At 39.1% G+C, this 18,172-nt stretch overlaps 3 protein-coding genes across 4 annotated transcripts in view; 1 reads left to right on the top strand and 2 right to left on the bottom strand.

The window, feature by feature from the left end:
• Positions 1-18,172, bottom strand: part of LOC144663565 (uncharacterized) — a 108,718-nt gene that overhangs the window by 65,829 nt on the left and 24,717 nt on the right. Inside the window, exon 14 of one of the 2 annotated variants that reach the window (XR_013572625.1) lies at positions 17,365-18,084. Coding sequence is in view for 1 of the 2 variants with exons in the window: in XM_078524560.1 (XP_078380686.1) it covers positions 17,941-18,084 (144 nt within the window). In the remaining variant the exon portion in view is untranslated. Of the gene's footprint in view, positions 1-15,890; positions 18,085-18,172 lie in introns of those variants that run through there. The other variant, XM_078524560.1, reaches the window with a different exon arrangement.
• On the top strand, positions 9,173-12,320 carry LOC144663250 (uncharacterized). Its single transcript, XM_078524159.1, has 2 exons — positions 9,173-11,559; positions 12,170-12,320. The coding sequence occupies exons 1-2, from the start codon at positions 9,500-9,502 to the stop codon at positions 12,318-12,320; spliced, it is 2,211 nt and encodes a 736-aa protein (XP_078380285.1). The 5' UTR covers positions 9,173-9,499.
• On the bottom strand, positions 14,031-15,140 carry LOC144663251 (histamine H2 receptor-like). Its single transcript, XM_078524160.1, has one exon. It carries the CDS (start codon positions 15,138-15,140, stop codon positions 14,223-14,225), a length of 918 nt encoding a protein of 305 aa, XP_078380286.1. The 3' UTR covers positions 14,031-14,222.

Consider the following 18,172-nt stretch of genomic DNA (forward strand, 5'->3'; position numbering starts at 1 on the left):
AGGGTTGAGTTAGGGTTGGTTTTTCAGGCTTGGTTTTGTGATTTGATATCAAGGCTTGTTTAAACGCACTAAGATGCAAGATTTTTAAAAAAGAGTATAAGAGATTTTGAAATAAATTTCAAAAACATCATAAAACTCGGCTTCGCTTGGTTTTCCAGATTGATATTTCAGTTATGATATCAAGGCTTGTTTAAACGCACTGTATCCAAAATTTTGAAAAAGAGTATAAGAAGTTTTGAGATTTGGTTCCATTTTTAATTTCCATTTTTGATTCCATTTTTTGATTTCATTTTTGACTAAAAAATGAAAGTTATGATTGGTTGACATACTAAACATAGGGCAGATGCTCAAGGTGTTTAAATATTAATAATGAGACAACTCAGCGGGGTATATACCTGATTTTCCATATTTTAAAAATAGTATAAGAAGTTTTTTTTATTTTGAACCTAGGGTTGAGTTAGGGTTTGAATTTCAGTTTTGATTTTCCATGGCTTGAATTTCAGTTTTGATTCCAATATTTGATTGCAATATTTGAATCCATTTTTGTCCCCATATTTGTTCCAGTCGGCGGGCAGTAGTGATGTACTACATCTCTAAGGCAAATTTGCCTCAGAGTGTAGTACATTACTACTTTTAAAATCTGGCCTTTACAAGATCCCGTCTTTCGCATGCGTAAACGTTGTCCGCTGGTCAATGCCCTCGATTTGCTTAGAAGAGTCGCTTGCTCGCTTTCATATTTATCAGTCATTAAGTTGACCTGTAAATCGAAGGGCCGTTAATAAATGAAGTAAACTAAAGCCACAGACAAAGCCGCCCAAGGAAAGATAGAGAAGTAAACGTGTATTGCATGCTTTAGTTTCGGGAATTTCGTAGGTTTGGTTGGAAGTCCACTCCGGGGTCTACACGATCGATCGCAGCGTGTACATAAAATTTTCTCCTCAGCACCATGTATGCTGATCGGTAAACATTTTTTTCTTCAGCTAATAGTAACAATAAAGACTCTTTGCGGCTAAAAATGTCGTGAAAACGCGATTTTCTCTGAAAACTGGACAAAAACAGACTTCGACAAAAAATTTACGCGCCGCCATGTTGTTTTTCTTTTTCATGGCTGAAAAATCCCGCGAGTGACGCGCGTGATTCGCGAGGTTGAGACCCAGGCCTCGGACGACCGTAAAACTATTGTGAGCCTCCTTAATACAAGGAATTTGAGGAATTTAACCCTATTCAGACCGGGGGGGGGGGGGGGCTTTTGAGGCCCGCGCTGACTTTGAACTTTTATAACTTTTTTATGATTTAACCAAACGCTGCCAAACTTTCTGAGTTTTCCTAAAATTTATCTGGCAACAATTTGGCAGGGTTGATTGATGTGTCAGGAACTTCACATCACCATGGCAACGGCATTTTGACAGGCATGTTTTTCCAAATTTGTAATTTTGCGTGTTTCTGTTAATAAAAATCAACTTAAATGGAATTATTTTTACATTTTTACGGATTTAAAGCACATTTTTATTTATTTTGAGTACTTTGCAGTGATTTTGGGTGGTTTTCTGGCATTTTGAAAAATTTTGAAATCCAAGATGGCGGCTGTTTTGACATCATGATGTAATTGTCACGTGATGTGACGTCACCATCCCACGTGACGTATACCAAAAGAAAGAGTTTCGAACAGACAATACATCCTATAAGTTTGATGGTGATTGCTTAAATATTCTGGAAGTTACATAGGGGGGGCTCCCCCCCCCCGGTCTGAGAAGGTCCAGAAAAGCCCGGTCTGAATAGGGTTAAGAGGTAGATTCTGAATTTTTCGACAATCGGCCGGCAGAAAAGGAATTTCAAAATTTTTTTTATTTGCCCCAAATAAACCTTTTAGTAAACTATTTTCGAAAATGACATTTAACGGTTCGGTCTCCTTTAACTTTTTTCAAAATTAAGAAAAGTTGAAAATTCGAAAGACACGTCCAACGTGACGGCCATTTTGGATGAAATTTAAGGTATTTTCAAGACACTCGTGTATACACACCAATCAACTACTCAGTATACCCTTTACACAGCTGTTTAGGTATCTCTTGAAGTTTATTTCCAGATATATTTTGTTTGAAAACATCACGTTAAAGAAAAGTTACGATCTTCGACAACCGACCCATTTCTGGAGCTTAAACGACGGGGCGAATATTAACTAACTTCGAGTTTGTTAAAAACGGTCTGGTATATTATTTTCGAGTAAAAAAACAACACCAAATTGAAGCTAAACCTTTCTTCTATGTGTGTGAAAAATATTACTGGTGGCCCGTAAAAAATGTTCCGCTGAGAGAATAAACCATGAACGCTGTTTTGCGTTCTGACTCTCCTTATTCCTGGTAACTATTTTTTCAATTTGTTCCGAAATATACAAACAGTTTCAAACAGTTTTAAAATTCTTCACATCATTTTTGCGGTCTTGGTAGTTGCCCTAGTATGAAAGAACAGTTTTCGTTGCGGGATTAGTTAATAGGAAGATGTACGTTTCGGTCTCGACATTCCGTCTGGGTGTAATCGCCGTGGTATAAATTAAATTAAAAGCAAATCACGCTTCTCGTAGATAAAGCAAAATAAAACGAATCTAACCCAATTTACATAAAACGTGTTCATGCTACAAAGTCCTTAATGATGAGTGCGTAAGTATTTCATTATCTTACATTTGTAAACTACCAGCGAGTAAACCAAACAGTCGGCGTGTTTACAGAAGGAAAAGAGAAAAGTAAACATTTGCGTTATTATTGAGGTTGACTTGTTGTTCCAAATTACGGTTGTGTGATGTTTTAAATCACTTTTTATATGTTCAAATCTATTAATATTAAGCATTATTTTTCTTTTAGGGGGAACGTATTTATTTGAACATTGTTGAGCCTACTGGAAGTGACTCAAACGAATTTAAAACTTCCAGTTTCGTGACGGCTAATATTTGCATTTGTCTCGTCCTGAACCTTTGCAGATTAAAAATAACTGAAATAACCACCACAAAGCAAAGATAACCTCGGTGTTAACATAAATAGTAACGAAACTGCAGCTTGTTTGTGATCATAAATTATAAATACTACATCTTATTAGTGTTTAAATGTACATATAGTATACTTACATAAATTTCTACAATGTTCCCAACCAACCAAACTGCACAGCCGTTAAAAATGATCAACTGAGCGGCAGAAGTGTCTCCGAACCCGACGTTTTAATTAGTGAAACGATTCTGCACTATATAATATTTCTATATATATAATAAACAGCACCTGGTGTGTGATAATGTTGCCAACCGTTTCGTTCGCGCGCCAACACACGGAATACAATGATTACGTGACTCAGCCCCAGTCACGGTAATTTCCCTTGCGTCTGATCACTCTATCATCTTTCCTCAGGGGAGGTGCGGCAGGGCAAAGCGAATGGGATCTCAATTATATTTTGTTCTCCCAATGTAAGGGAGTGTCACCCACCACCTTCTCGAAAAAAAGAAGGAATAAAAGGAGGCAGATCAGTGGAGAAAGGCGTGGGGTATGAAATATGTTTTGAAAAATTAAACTCCGGGCCTCATAGTATGAACGCATTCCACTGATCAATCTTGTCAGATGACACAGTGTCACATAACACAACAAAACAGATTTACGAGAAGATCCGAAGCAAAAGCTTTTCTGGAAACTACAAGTCTTGTGCAAGTCGAACAAAGGAAGTGTTTACATTGTACTTCTTTATGTCTCCACGGCTGTCATCAAGACTGCTATATTATTTAAAGCGAAATTGAGCTCAAAGTCGAACAGGTTTATTGAAGTATAAAAGGACAAAATCAAGATTGAAAGGTAACAAACTGTACTGAAGTGCTGAGCCTAGTTTTATGACGTACACTGTATGAAACTGTGTCAGTTTGCCGTTCTTTATTCGTAAATTTTTTTGCTGTTTTTCTACTTTATTCACTCGCTCTTGTTGTGCGTGCAAAAGTATTATTAATTATACTTTTCGCATCAATCCTTTTGTTTTGCGTAGTTAAATTACTATGGCTTTTCTGTGGCTTTTGTAGGCACCGCTTATTATTTCTTGTTCATAAAGCTCGCCAAATTTGCTGTTTAAAACCAATTTTTGATGGAACTGTCGCTTCCCGCAGAAAAATTTTTACTGAGCGGCACTCATTTCCCATATAAGGTCAAACATAGGTATACGAGCTGACAACCGGGATTCAGTGAACCAATCAGAAAGCTAGAAATGCAATATCCGAGGTCGAGAATTTAATAATATGATAATAATCATGATGTGGATGACGTCAACTCAACTAGTGTCGCTACAGGAACACTTGCTTACGGCATCAACCAGCAAAGCTGTTTAAGGATCTTTTTTCTTGACGGCTGGGACTAGTGTTTCCAAATCGAGAGCTTCGCAAATTACTTGAAGCATAGCAACTTTAAGCAACTTTAAGCTGATCCCGGACCATGAATGCACAAATGTTGAATTGGTTATATGTTATCGGATGTTGCAGATCTAGGGACGGCAGGACAGATTCTCTTGCCATACAAAGTTTTGCTCCTCTGCTGCTGCATATACGTTTTTTTCGGTGGCCAATTATTGTGTATTTTTTGCAGCAGGCGGGAATAAATGAAGTGACTTGTTGGATCGTAAGGAATTCGGAATTAGGAAAAAGTTTCTCTCTGCCTGGTCTCTAGTGCGTCGCATGCCTTCAGAGCTTCAGCGACAGCATCGAGATACACTTTTCTTCCAGTCTTTAGTAGACGTAGGATAAGTATTTGGAATTGGTGCTGCACCTTCTTGGAGCAGAGAACCATATGTTATCTTAGCAATGTCTGATAAAGTCTGTCACTCAAATGTTTTGGTGCAGGACTCAAGTGAAAGATGTTTTTTCAAGCGAGGATGTGGTGAGAGAAGAGAAAGGGTTGGGGTGGGGTAATGATCTGGAGCCCTGAAAAAAGGCGCGCGCGCGCGAGCGCGCGCGTTTGTATGTGTGTGGGTGGGGGTACAATGCCATCCCTCATAATGACGAGAAAGAATATATATAGGTGAAAAGTATTTGTCATTTAAAAAAATTCACATGTAGATCGCAAATAGTAAAAATTCTCCATTACATGTCTCCTGCGTTTATTACAAACTCAGGCTGGTGTACACGGCGTTTATTTGATTCATGCAGTTTATTTGAGCTCGATTTTTATTAAGCAAGGGCCTTTATTCATTATTTTATGACAAAGATGTATCAAGCTTCTGTACTTACAGCTTATTTTACCTCAAATAAATACTTGAGGGTCCTATTTTCAACTCCGTCTTAGAGACCCGACGCTTATTCTGTATCCGGAGTTTAATCGAGAAAATACGGTATCCTTAATCTAATTAACTATGCAATGTATTTTGGGGATTTTTATTGTCACACAACACATAGTCCGTAAGCGACAAGAAGCGGGTGTTCTTCAACTAAAGCACTGCGGAAGAATTAAGGTACGTGTTAAAGCTTTTTATAATCATCTGCCCGAAAGTGATGAAGTACATTTAAATTAAAGTCGAGGATAGATTAAAATGAAGACGATGTTTGACAGATTTTGCGTGATAAACATGTTTGAGAAAAATCGTTCTGGCAAAGGATTCCGTTCTTCTATTTTTCTTCATAACTCGATAGAATGAAGTGTATTTAGCATAAATGATCATTCTTTTGACTGATGTGAAAAGAAAGCGGGACGGCTACCGCAGTATCAAATGCCTAAACTAACTCTCAAGTTATTGAAGCGTAAATAAACAAACCGAGATCGTGATATTTCCTGTTTCATGATTAGTTGTGGCTCTTTTCTATAAATGTCTTCATCATATCACGCTCTCACAAGTAAGGATTTTGTAGCATGAATATGTTTTATGTAAATTGGGTTAGATTATATTTTATTTCATCCTATCTATGAGAAGCGTGATTTGCCTTTAATTTAATCTATACCACAGCGTTTACACCCAGACGGAATGTCGAGACCGAAACGTACATCTTCCTTATTACTAATCCCTCAACGAAAACTATTCTTTCATGAAAGGACAACTACCAAGACCGAAAACATGGTGCACAGAATTTTATAAACTGTTTGAGCGTTCTTTCGTGGCATCAATCGGGATCTTTACGGGACAAAAGCCGCTAGGAAGAATTATTTTTCGGGACAAATTCACAAATAGTTACCATGAAGAGAGAGAGTCAGAGCGCAAAACAGCCTTTATGGTTAATTCTCTCAGCAAAACAGTTTTTACGGGCCACCAGTAATATTTTTCACACACATAGAAGGAAGGTTTAGCTTCAATTTGGTGTTGTTTTTTTACTCCAAAACAATACACCAGACCACTTTTGACAATCTTGAAGTTAGCTAATATTCGCCCTGTCGTTTAAGTTCTAGAAATGAGTCGGTTGTCGAAGATCGTAACTTTTCTTTAACGTGATATTTTCAAACAAAATATATCTGAAAATAAACTTCAAGAGATACTTAAACAGCTGTGTAAAGGGTATACTGAGTAGTTGTTTGGTATGTTTACACGAGTGTCTTGAAAACACCTTAAATTTTATCCAAAATGGCCGCCACGGTGGACGTGTCTTTCGAATTTTCAACTTTTCTTAATTTTGAAAAAAGTTAAAGGAGACCGAACCGTTTAATGTCATTTTCGAAAATAGTTTACTAAAAGGTTTACTTGGGGCAAATTGTTTTTTTTTTTTGAAATTCCTTTTCTGTCGGCCAAATGTCGAAAAATTCAGAATTTACCTCTTAAGGGTGCCATTGTGACTCCCATTTTAACAAAAATCGGTTATAATTGAAATGGGATTTAAACAACTGTAACAAGAATTTGATCCAAGACATAAAATGCAATTATAACAAAACTTTTTACGGGAGTAAGTCACAGGAATTAAAAAGTGATGATTTTAGGATCAAAACTTAAAAGAATAAACGGCATGCAGTGCATGCAGAAGCGATGACGTTTCACAAAGGGTCTAACATAATTTTGAGGAAGTCTGTCAAAAACTCAACGTAATTAAAAAGTAGCTGACACCTTGTGCGCGATAAAGACTGTTATCCAATTGCAGTGTACATTTTTTAAACCTAAGAAGCAATGTTGGTGATTGTCTAAATAGCATAGTTAGGATCTGATGAAATTCAAAAAAATATAGTAGTTATTAATTCACAGGCCAAGGATGCAAAGTTAATCATAAATTTTCTTTGTAGACACAGTAGATTGCGTTATATTGTAGTGTGTGTCATCCGATAAACGACATACGATACGCGGGATTTAGCTTTCAAGCTGCGAGAAAGGTCAAACGGTCTCTTGTTTACAGTGGCCCTGTATATTATAAGAATTAGAAATTTCTGTCTACTAAATCTAACAGATCCCACCTTATAAAATAAGTCTCTTTCGTTTATACATTGTAGTGTTCCAATCTGACTGAAAAGGAGTATTTTGCTTTTGCATTCTACTCGGCGATTTCTTGTTAAGTTAAACTTGATTTCTGTTCAGTTGCGCCAAACAGACAAACAGACAAACCGACAAACAGAATAAATGTGTTGGAACAGACAACAGAGAACGGACGTAGATTTGCTCAATTCATTATTGAACAACAGTAATATTTTATTTTTTATTTTATTTTATTTTTATTCTTACATTTCCCTTTGTTGCCTCGACAAAGGTTACGTTATATTGTCGCGTTACATCCGATAAACAACATACGATACACGTGAGCAAGCTTCAGGTCAAACGGTATCTCGCTGTCAGCGGCCCTTTGTGGTCCTGTTTAGTGTATGCATACAGTGTATGCTTTTTTGCCTCCCTGACTCTGGAACAGGGTATAGAATTCAGCCTTTCTCTCTGGAACAGGGTCGATTTTTCCCCAGAATCCTGATTAAGCATGATCAAGCATAGCTACGAAACTCTGCTCCCCTCGACGCTTTATCTTCATGCCACAGACAAAGTCAAGTGAACACTTTGTGATATTCTCCAGTGTTTTTTTTATATCTATATATTTTTTTCCATCGTGCATATTGTCTGGAACAGGGTACCTAGTCTTCCAATGTTCGTCTGGGACAGGGTCGCAAATTCACCAGGTACAGCGTCTCAGAGACTCAGCGGCACACCCCTGTACAAAATTTTTGGGAGTACCCGACGGGATTTTTGTTCGTTTGTCGGAAACAGACAAAAAGAACCGGCCGTTCGATGACATTAAGCGATGACATTATCACTTGCAAGTCATCGCTTAAAAATGATTTGTAGTGAATACATTACTTTGTCACGCAAGAGGCATCAAACATCTCATGACATCCTCGTAATCACACGTATTTGAAGCCTGCCAAGTTTAGTAGCAGAAAGATAAATCATAAGGAGTTATTCTCTCTACAATGAATGCATCCTAGAGTGGCAAGCATCCAAACTGTTCAAATACGCCATATTTTTTCGCACCTTCTTCCCCGATTGATTCTTGTGTGAGTTCTGCCATGTTTTTCAAGCCAGCAATGTACAATTTCAGCATTTAATAACAACATTTTGCTCAATAATAATAAAGTATTTTTCGTTTGTCTCACGACGTAGTGTCACTTGTGATGTAGATCGCGACGTTTCGACTGCACACTGCTAGTCTTCATCAGGCGATAAGGTCGACTGGTTGTGCGTGAACTTATAAAGCACGCTGCTGCGCTGTGATTGGTTGGTTTTCAACAGCTGTGATTGGTGCATTTCGATCCTCGCTGTTTCTGTGTCCTGTTGTTCCCTCAGCGGTCCGCTGTCGTACAGTTCTCCTGTTGTTGTGTTTTTTGATCGTGGGCATCCATGCTTCAGGAATTTCAATTCCATTATCCCTGTTGATATTATTAGGGTGAAGTCTTATGTGAATTGCCTCTTTGACCCTGCGTGTGTACCAGTGTGGTTCACGATCAATAAACTTTACCTCATTCCAAAGCGGGTAGTGTCCGGTGTTGTGGGTGTGCTCTGAAACAGCGGAGGTCTGGATACGAGCGAGTCGGATGTCCCGGTCGTGTTCTTTGATTCTGTCTTGCATAGGTCTTCCAGTCTCGCCGATGTAAACTTTGCCGCACTCACAGGGAATTCTGTAGACAACGCCATCTTGTTTAGTCGGATCAACGGCGTCTTTCGGCCGTACAAGGTGTGATCTTAATGTAGTTTCCGACTTGAAAACAGCACGTACGCCTTGTTGTTGTAGGCAGCGTCTAAGCTGTTCGGAAAGACCTTTGACATAGGGTAGAACCGCAGTAGACTTAAACTCGGTCGTAGGCTCAGCACTGGTGCTCGGCTTTCTGGTCTTGGTGATCTTCTGCAAGAAAGAAAAAGGATAACCATTAGAAACAAGAACAGATGACAGATGTTTTTTCTCCTTGGATATAACAGATGGTTTTGTTACGAGGCGTAACAAAAGATCAACAAAAGCGTAACAAAAGATCAAGTCCCCAAAGATCTACAAGTCCGACCGCCAGTTCCCACAAAGGGCGCGCGCAGAGTCGCTGAACTTGCATCAATGAGATTCCTGAGGGAAAGGATCAGACTGACGCAGATGGCTAAGGGAGATGCGAAGAAGGAAGCAGACTCCACTGCACAGAGCATAACATCCGCTCTATCGACGGAGGACGCAGACAGAATACTAGAACAGATCAAGATCAACACCCAACGAGTCTTTAATTCCACCAAAGACAGACAAAAGCAGAAGTTTGAAAAACTTGTGCGTGAAAAACACGCGGCTGTGTCCCCTGCTGATACACCGTATGTTGACAAAACTAACTGGGTTATTAATTTATCTTCTAGGTCCCTCAGCGACGCCGAGATAGCTCTGTTGCGGAAAGGACTGAACTTCGCCGTAACTCCTACGAACATCCCTGCCAAGGAGATTATCGCCAGTGTCGAATCAGCTGTCAGACAACTCAACACAGAGCAAGCAGACCTTGTCAGAAGAGCCGTCAACAACATTCTTCAACAGGCAGAACCACCAGAGCCTAACATCACGAAAGAAATGCGAGACGGGCTTAAAAGCCTAAAGGAGGATGATTCCATCATGATTCTCCCAGCTGACAAAGGGCGTGCTAGCGTAGTCCTGGACACTGAAACGTACCGCACTAAGATGTCTACCTTGATCGAGAACGGACCGTACCAGCTCCTGAACAAAGACCCGACAGACCGTCTAACCAGAAAGCTGACCGAGAAGCTGCTAACCCTGAAACGAAGCGGAGATCTATCAGAGGCTGTTTACGACAAGATCAGACCTCGACACAAACAGCCACCAAGAATCTACGGTTTACCAAAAATCCACAAGGCCGACGTACCTTTAAGACCTATCGTATCATGCGTTAACACCTTTGCGTATGATTTGTCAGCCTACCTAGCTAACATCTTGTCTCCTTTAACAGGTAACTCGGATTTCGCAGTGACCAATTCAGCCCACTTCGTATCCACCATCAACAGTGAGACGATCCTAGACAACGAGATCATGGTGTCTTTTGACGTGGAGTCGCTGTTTACAAACGTTCCTATCGACGGCGCTGTACAAGCCGCGCTACGGAAACTAGAGAACGATCCCAGCCTTGCCGATCGCACAACGCTAACACCTGCTCAGATCGCTGACCTCCTGAATTTCGTATTGAGATCCACATACTTCCAGTATAACGGATCAATTTACGAACAACAGGAAGGCGCAGCCATGGGAAGTCCGGTTTCCGCTGTTGTTGCTAATCTCTACATGGAGAGCTTTGAGGAGCAGGCAATAACTTCATCATCCTACAAGCCTAAGATATGGAAACGCTACCTGGACGATACATTCACCATCTTGGGTCGCGGAAGAGTCGACAGCTTCTTACAACATCTCAACAACCAGCAGCCTTCCATCCGCTTCACCATGGAAACAGAGAACGACTGCAAAATCGCCTTCCTCGACACCACAGTTTCGAGAGAACCAGACGGCCGGCTCACCACCAGCGTATATAGAAAACCAACACACACTGATCAATACTTAGCGTATGATTCACACCACCCTCAATCAGTAAAACGCGGTATTGTTAAGTGTCTTTACGATCGTGCTAAACGCCTCGTAACAAAACCATCTGTTATATCCAAGGAGAAAAAACATCTGCCATCTGTTCTTGTTTCTAATGGTTATCCTTTTTCTTTCTTGCAGAAGATCACCAAGACCAGAAAGCCGAGCACCAGTGCTGAGCCTACGACCGAGTTTAAGTCTACTGCGGTTCTACCCTATGTCAAAGGTCTTTCCGAACAGCTTAGACGCTGCCTACAACAACAAGACGTACGCTCTGTTTTCAAGTCGGAAACTACATTAAGATCACACCTAGTACGGCCGAAAGACGCCGTTGATCCGACTAAACAAGATGGCGTTGTCTACAGAATTCCCTGTGAGTGCGGCAAAGTTTACATCGGCGAGACTGGAAGACCTATGCAAGACAGAATCAAAGAACACGACCGGGACATCCGACTCGCTCGTATCCAGACCTCCGCTGTTTCAGAGCACACCCACAACACCGGACACTACCCGATTTGGAATGAGGTAAAGTTTATTGATCGTGAACCACACTGGTACACACGCAGGGTCAAAGAGGCAATTCAAATAAGACTTCACCCTAATAATATCAACAGGGATAATGGAATTGAAGTTCCTGAAGCATGGATGCCCACGATCAAAAAACACAACAACAGGAGAACTGTACGACAGCGGACCGCTGAGGGAACAACAGGACACAGAAACAGCGAGGATCGAAATGCACCAATCACAGCTGTTGAAAACCAACCAATCACAGCGCAGCAGCGTGCTTTATAAGTTCACGCACAACCAGTCGACCTTATCGCCTGATGAAGACTAGCAGTGTGCAGTCGAAACGTCGCGATCTACATCACAAGTGACACTACGTCGTGAGACAAACGAAAACTAGTGGGAATAATATGCCAAAAAGCGAAAAGTCTACTGATGTAATTATTTCGCAGCTGAAACTGGAGATCCAGCACTGTCCAAATCACCTGCTGTGGGGAATGTTTTAGTAAACTGCAATGTTATAATTTGAGCCATTTGTTGTGGTAATTTCCCACAAAATTTGCCTTGAGACAAAACTTCAGTTGTTTATATCTTGCTAAATACAAATACATCTGAGGTAAAAATTTTTAACAGACATATTTTGTGGTATATTTCAAGCTGCTTAAAATTGAACCCATATGAAAAGGGTGACTTTAGCCTCCAGGAATACCTCAGATTTTTCTACACTCTGGTTACTCCTAGGCATTTAAACTTCTCAATCGGAAATCAGCACTCTTTGAATTCTTGCCAAGTCATTCAAAAGGAATGATAATGATAATAGAATACCTACAATCTTGTATTTATATATCTACTCATATACATGTATAGATGTATACACCTAAACCTATTTTATATTTGCATGCTGTTCGTCTATGGGGAATACACTTCGTGTATTTGTGGGGTGAAGTGCTCCATACAATTCGCCCTTTTGCCCCATAGCCTCACAGGGTCAGCTTTCCCCGTAGAGTGGGCCCCCCAGTGTTGCTGTTGTCGGCTGTTGTGTTTGTTCCCAAGGGTCTTTGGACCGCAGTTTCTTGGGAACCAGGGAAAGTGGTTGTGTTTGTTCACAACCTCTCGTTGCCAAACAACTAACCTGTGATACCCTGCATGATTCCTATTGGCAACTCGAGCACTTCATCCCTTACCCCTTTTATCCCACTGAATTTATTGTCTTGTTTTCATTTCATGGGTTGGGAGCATTAATTCTTTATTATCGCCAGCAACGTAATTTTTTTTTTGCAAAAGTGATCCTAACACTTTAAGTAAATAACTTTTCTTTTGGAATTAGGAACATTCGGCTGCCTTTTCGGATTGTATTGAGAATCACTACAAATTATTGAGTACAAACGACTTCAAAATGTAAAGATAACGTATGGCGAATAGTGCTATTTGAATTTGATTTCATTGTATACGTAACTTCTCGTCCAAAAGAGAACTGAAAAATCGTTCACGCCAATCGGGAGAGATTTTTTATTTCATTTTATTTAAGATAAATAACATGCCTACGAAGTTAATTTGATTTTCATGATAACAGACAGTACACGCAAATGCGAATTTCTTGGATTATTTTAATTAAAAATAAAATTGCAATTACATTTGGGCTTTAAACATAAACATCCGAATCTTTTCTCTACCTTTTAAGCGATTGATTGAGGGACCGTTACGTCACCTTCAAATAACCACTCTCAAATTAAGTTATTGCCCATGCACATAAATGGATTTGTACCCTGTCCAGCTGTATTTCAATAATTATTTGCACTTTTGTGCCTCTTTGTGAAGAATTGCACTTCGTTTTCCTGTCATAGAGTAATTAAGCATATCTACTCTCTAAAACACTACTTTCTAAAACAAGAGCTTTAACGCAGTTAAAATAATCAGTTTAACGATGCACGACCGAAGTTAACTTAGCGGAAGACAAGGGAGGATCCACAAGAGATACAGGCTATTTAATTTTATATGAATAAGAAAAGTGTATGAACATTGCATCATTGATCCTTGGTTGGGTTTGAAAAGGAGTAGTAGGCTCCCACTTCCTCGTCACCTCGAAAGAAAATTACCTGCGATCCCAAGGTCCTTAATCACATAAACCACCTCTTTGACTCTTATGTTGCCAGCATGATTGTCCTGATGGAGTAGTGGTTATCGTTCACGACTAGAATATGTGAGGACGTGGGTTCAAATCTCATTCGGGGCATATATACCGTAAAGTTCTGAGACTAGCTACGCCCCAACCCCCCCCCCCACCCCGCCCTCTTCCTGGACCCAACTCCTCTTGAAAGAGAGAAGCGACCTTAGTGATACGAAAACAAAGGGGGTCACTAGGATTTGACAGTCTTTTGCTTAAAAAAGGCAAGATGTTTTCTATGCCTAAAAATAAATAAAACATTGACATTTTTATTGTATTTTTTTCCTTATTACATACTTCTATTAGCCGTAAGACAGCGATATCACATACAGGCATTACATATATATGAGCCTGCCCAATATGGCATTGAAAGCATAAAATCAGTTATGTCTATTATAAACACAAACTGTACGCTGGGCATCATGAAGAAGATATTCTTTCTATGATGCGAATTTACCTTTCGAATTTTCTTTTAGAATAGCCTAGTAATGCCATAGGTTTAAGAAATATGTCCGAGCTTAGGTACCCCTGAGTAATGCGCTAAAATTAACGGCATAGCAGTACTTGTTTAATCGCTGTTCGAATCGCGCGATCTCGCCAACAGTACAATAAAGGGTTTAGAGAAGAGTTAAGAAAAATTAAAGTAATGACTGTGAAATATACACTTGGCGAAAAGTTTAGGCCTGCAAGAGACATTTTATAAACAATAGAATAAGGCATGTAACAACACAGAAGTAAAATGCACACTAGAAATGTATTGAGAGCAGTTTTCTTAAATCGTTTTACCCTAAAAATGTTATTTCGCTGTTGTTGTTGCTGTTGAATCTGCTTCTGATGTCGTCTAACAATGAGATAGATTTTGAAGTAAACAACAAAGTTTACAACAACAAGACTGATAAACGAAACTGGTGGGATACTGTAAAACAGGCTTAAATTCCAACTGCGGACACTTGCAGAAATACCAGAGATGATCCAAATAAAAATAACGACCACAGTGACACGAAACGGTGTCACCACTGTATGATATCGTAAATGTAATAGAAGGGTAAGTAAACGATCGATTGCAATGGCCGAAATGGTCATGGAAGATACTATGCACAGAAGAACTTCCAAAATGTCACCAAGTACGAGGAGAGTATATATCTCTTTACTGACAATGTTTCCGCTCAGCAGGCCAATTATAAACAACGGTTGTACAAGCAAGCCAACAGCAAGGTCTGATACAGCGAGACTCGACAGCAAGATATTCGCAACCGAATGCAAAGAACGCGTCTTCCAAATTGTTAGTAGAATCGTAGAGTTCCCAAACAGCGCCACGAGGGCGAGAATTACATTGATTAGGCAGATTGCGATCCGACAATTCAGTTCTTGCTCAGAATATCCATTGGGTTGAAAAAGGTCTTTACCAGAATTATTCTTGACAAAACTACAGCTATTGAAAGTCGAAGTGAAGTTAATTTTCATGGCTGGTTTAAACTTTCTTTCTGTTATAAGTTTGACCGTTTTCGTGTTTGTTATCTACATGATCTGTTGAAGAAATGCAATTATTTACCTTAGCTGAAGTTAATAAACTATGTTTTTCAACACCTCCAGCAGAGCCTTGTCAATAGCAGGGAAAAACGTCACATGCTTGGCAAATAAGTGTTTTGGGAATCGGTAAATTCATCCCTTTCGTTGCACTGAGAATCACACTACAAGTCAAATGCAAATGACACCAAAAAGCAGTGATTGTGACCAAAAAGTTAAAAAAAATGTGTTCCCTGTTAATTCTTATTTAAAAATGAAAGGAGGTGTAGTTAAAAACTTTCAATGCTTATTTGTTTAGAAGTAGTCTTTCTGCGTTCAGTTATGACATTCATATAAGATTAATAATATGCCTTTGAAATTAATTTGATTTCCCTGATAGTGGTCAGTATAACACAAATTTGAACAGAGAAGGTGTTCATGGGCTGCATGGCACTTGTAAGAAGACTGAAAAAGTTACAACTCAAAAGTTACATGAAAAGGCCAAAATATTTATGTCCATTCCATACGTTTCGGGCTTAACCGTTTTTCAGTGGTCTGGAATAATAATGTCTTTGGTTGGTATAATGCTATTGAAATACCAATTTACTGGATTGTTTTAATTAAAAAGTCCGATAACATTTCGGTTGTATACATAAACATTCGAATCTTTTTCCCCCTACCTTTTGAGTCATTGAAAAAAAAATAATAAAAAACAAAACAAATTAAAATTTTATTATATACCTTCCAAGTTGTTTACATTTCTTTTCAGTAACGTTTTGACATGTTATTTTAATTACTTTTTCCTGCGTTATTTTAATTAATAATCGATTGCTCTTGCATTCATTCTGGGACTTTTTTCTGCGGTTGTTTAAGACAGCATTAAATCCACAACTATCAGAAATGGTTGTGTGATTATGCACAACACTGTGTACCGTGTTGAATCACAAACTATAAAAACCGAGAACAGAATACGAAAACAAAAAGGAGAAATCGGCCAAAGTTGTGTTTTAGTAAATATATTTTTGGTCGTATTTTGGTACATTATAATAAACGCTTAAACATAGATTACTTTCTCACCATATTAGACATGTAATAAAGGCAGCAATTGGCAAGGACGTGTACTATTTCATTGTCTAGAGTAGATATGAGAAAAAGAAAGAAATATGACATTTTTAATTATTTCATTTAAATTCGACGCTAGATCAGTATCGTTCACGTGAAAAACTAATTAGTAATATGAACACTTTTTCATCTATTTGTATTTTTTTAATAATACAAATAAAAACATTAGATGAGGCAAAACATCATTTACTTCGTCACCTCGCTAAGCACATTTTCTTATGTTCAAGCGATCGACAAATGCACTCGAGCAATTATTTTTTTTTTTGGCACATTTAGGTACAAACATGTAAGGGAAAACTGAAGATAAAAGAGAAGCCACGAGCCAAGCGGCACACACTGCCGGAGCTTATCCCGGTTTCCGTAGCATTAAGCGGCAAGGAATATTTCTACTCCCCCTGAATGGGATGCTAGCCCATCGCAGAGTACCCCCAGCATTATGTTTCCGGTACCCACCTGGGTTGAGAGAGGCACTTTGAGAGTAAACTGTCTTGCCCTAGAACACAACACAAGTGACCCCGGCCAGGGCTCGAACTCGGACCGCTCGATCCGGAGTCCGGCGCAACTAACCATTAGGCTACTGCGCCTAAAAGCCTGAAAGTTATTTACTGACGTTAAATTAAGGACGTTCGCGACAAAAAATTTTACTCGATAGATTTCTTTAATTTTTTTGCTGCGGTCAGATAATGAGTTACTTGTGTCAGAGATGCAAAAAAAAAATTGGGGTCACCGACTTCGTTTCAGAGAAAAAGCGTGTGGAAAACTACCCTGATTTTGAAAAATTGGCGCACGTAAGTCAGCATGGTTTACAGGGTTTAAAGTTAAATATATCAAAGATGAGTAAACGGATGCTAACGATCTTAGTCACATTTTGTAGAAGTGCGTCTGTTGAGTAAATAATTCCTAGTTTTGCCATCTTTTTGTAAATTTTAACCCTGAAAAAACGCATTTGAAGCTGTCGTACGGCAAAAAGGAAAGCTCAAAAAAGTGGAATTCAAACCGTCAGTGTGAGAAAAAAAATCAAACTTCCACTCGATAGATTTTTTTCATTTTCTCGCAAAACGTAGATTTTAATTAACAAAAGTGATCCGTTAAGAAAAAAGTAGGGGTCACCGACCATTTAAGGGAGCAAATTGCGAGCGAAGCTAATGGAACGGCAACTCGCCCTATATGTTCTTAGAAATTTTACTCAACGCGCGCGCTGAAAGTATGACGTGGCAACATGAATTACGTGCGCATTAGGGAACGTGCGCAGTAGGGATGCGCATAAACAATTAGCGCGAACGTCCTTAAGGTCGCTTGGTCGTCAGAAATGCATGTTATATTTAACTGAACTGTTGTTTAGTTACTTTTATTATTTAAACATTATTTCTTTCACCTCTCATGACAAAACAGTAAATTCGGCTATAAGTGGCATTTGTCGTCCAGTGTTAGTTATGTGTTAAAATTATACCACTTTTTCTTAAATTGCTCCTTAACTAAGGTAACCTATATAACACAGTAAATAATTATTCTTCTTAAAACTAATTAAACTGTCTTATTTTTTCTCGTTCTTTTTTTCTTATCGTTCTTAACAGCAGTATTCCTGCGACAAACCAGTTTTGAAGATGGCTGTAAACCAGTTGTACAGTCTGCTGTTTTAGCGTTCTGCTGGCATGGTGTCAATTTCCTCAGCGGGTCCTAGAGTCTCCAAAGAATGTTCATGGCCCATAGCAGCTTCGAGTTCTTCCACATCTGTGTATAGATGTGCTTCGTACCTTGACATGTCCAAGTCAAGATAATGCTAGGGGAAAAAAATTGCTAATGACGACATGTAATAAATTACTGACAGCCAAATCGGACTGTCTGGTACATCGGTTAATAACAGATTT

This window comes from Oculina patagonica, chromosome 8 (genome assembly GCF_052425735.1).
Source record: "Oculina patagonica isolate OP01 chromosome 8, crgOcupat, whole genome shotgun sequence".
Taxonomy (NCBI): domain Eukaryota; kingdom Metazoa; phylum Cnidaria; class Anthozoa; order Scleractinia; family Oculinidae; genus Oculina; species Oculina patagonica.

Excerpts from the sequence above, each read along its gene's own strand:
- LOC144663250 (XM_078524159.1), top strand. The coding sequence starts at position 9,500 with ATGAGATTCCTGAGGGAAAGGATCAGACTGACGCAGATGGCTAAGGGA. Across the intron at positions 11,560-12,169 it reads ATTGATCGTGAACCACACTG|CTGCTTAAAATTGAACCCAT; the intron begins GTACACACGCAG and ends GTATATTTCAAG.
- LOC144663251 (XM_078524160.1), bottom strand. The coding sequence starts at position 15,140 with ATGAAAATTAACTTCACTTCGACTTTCAATAGCTGTAGTTTTGTCAAG.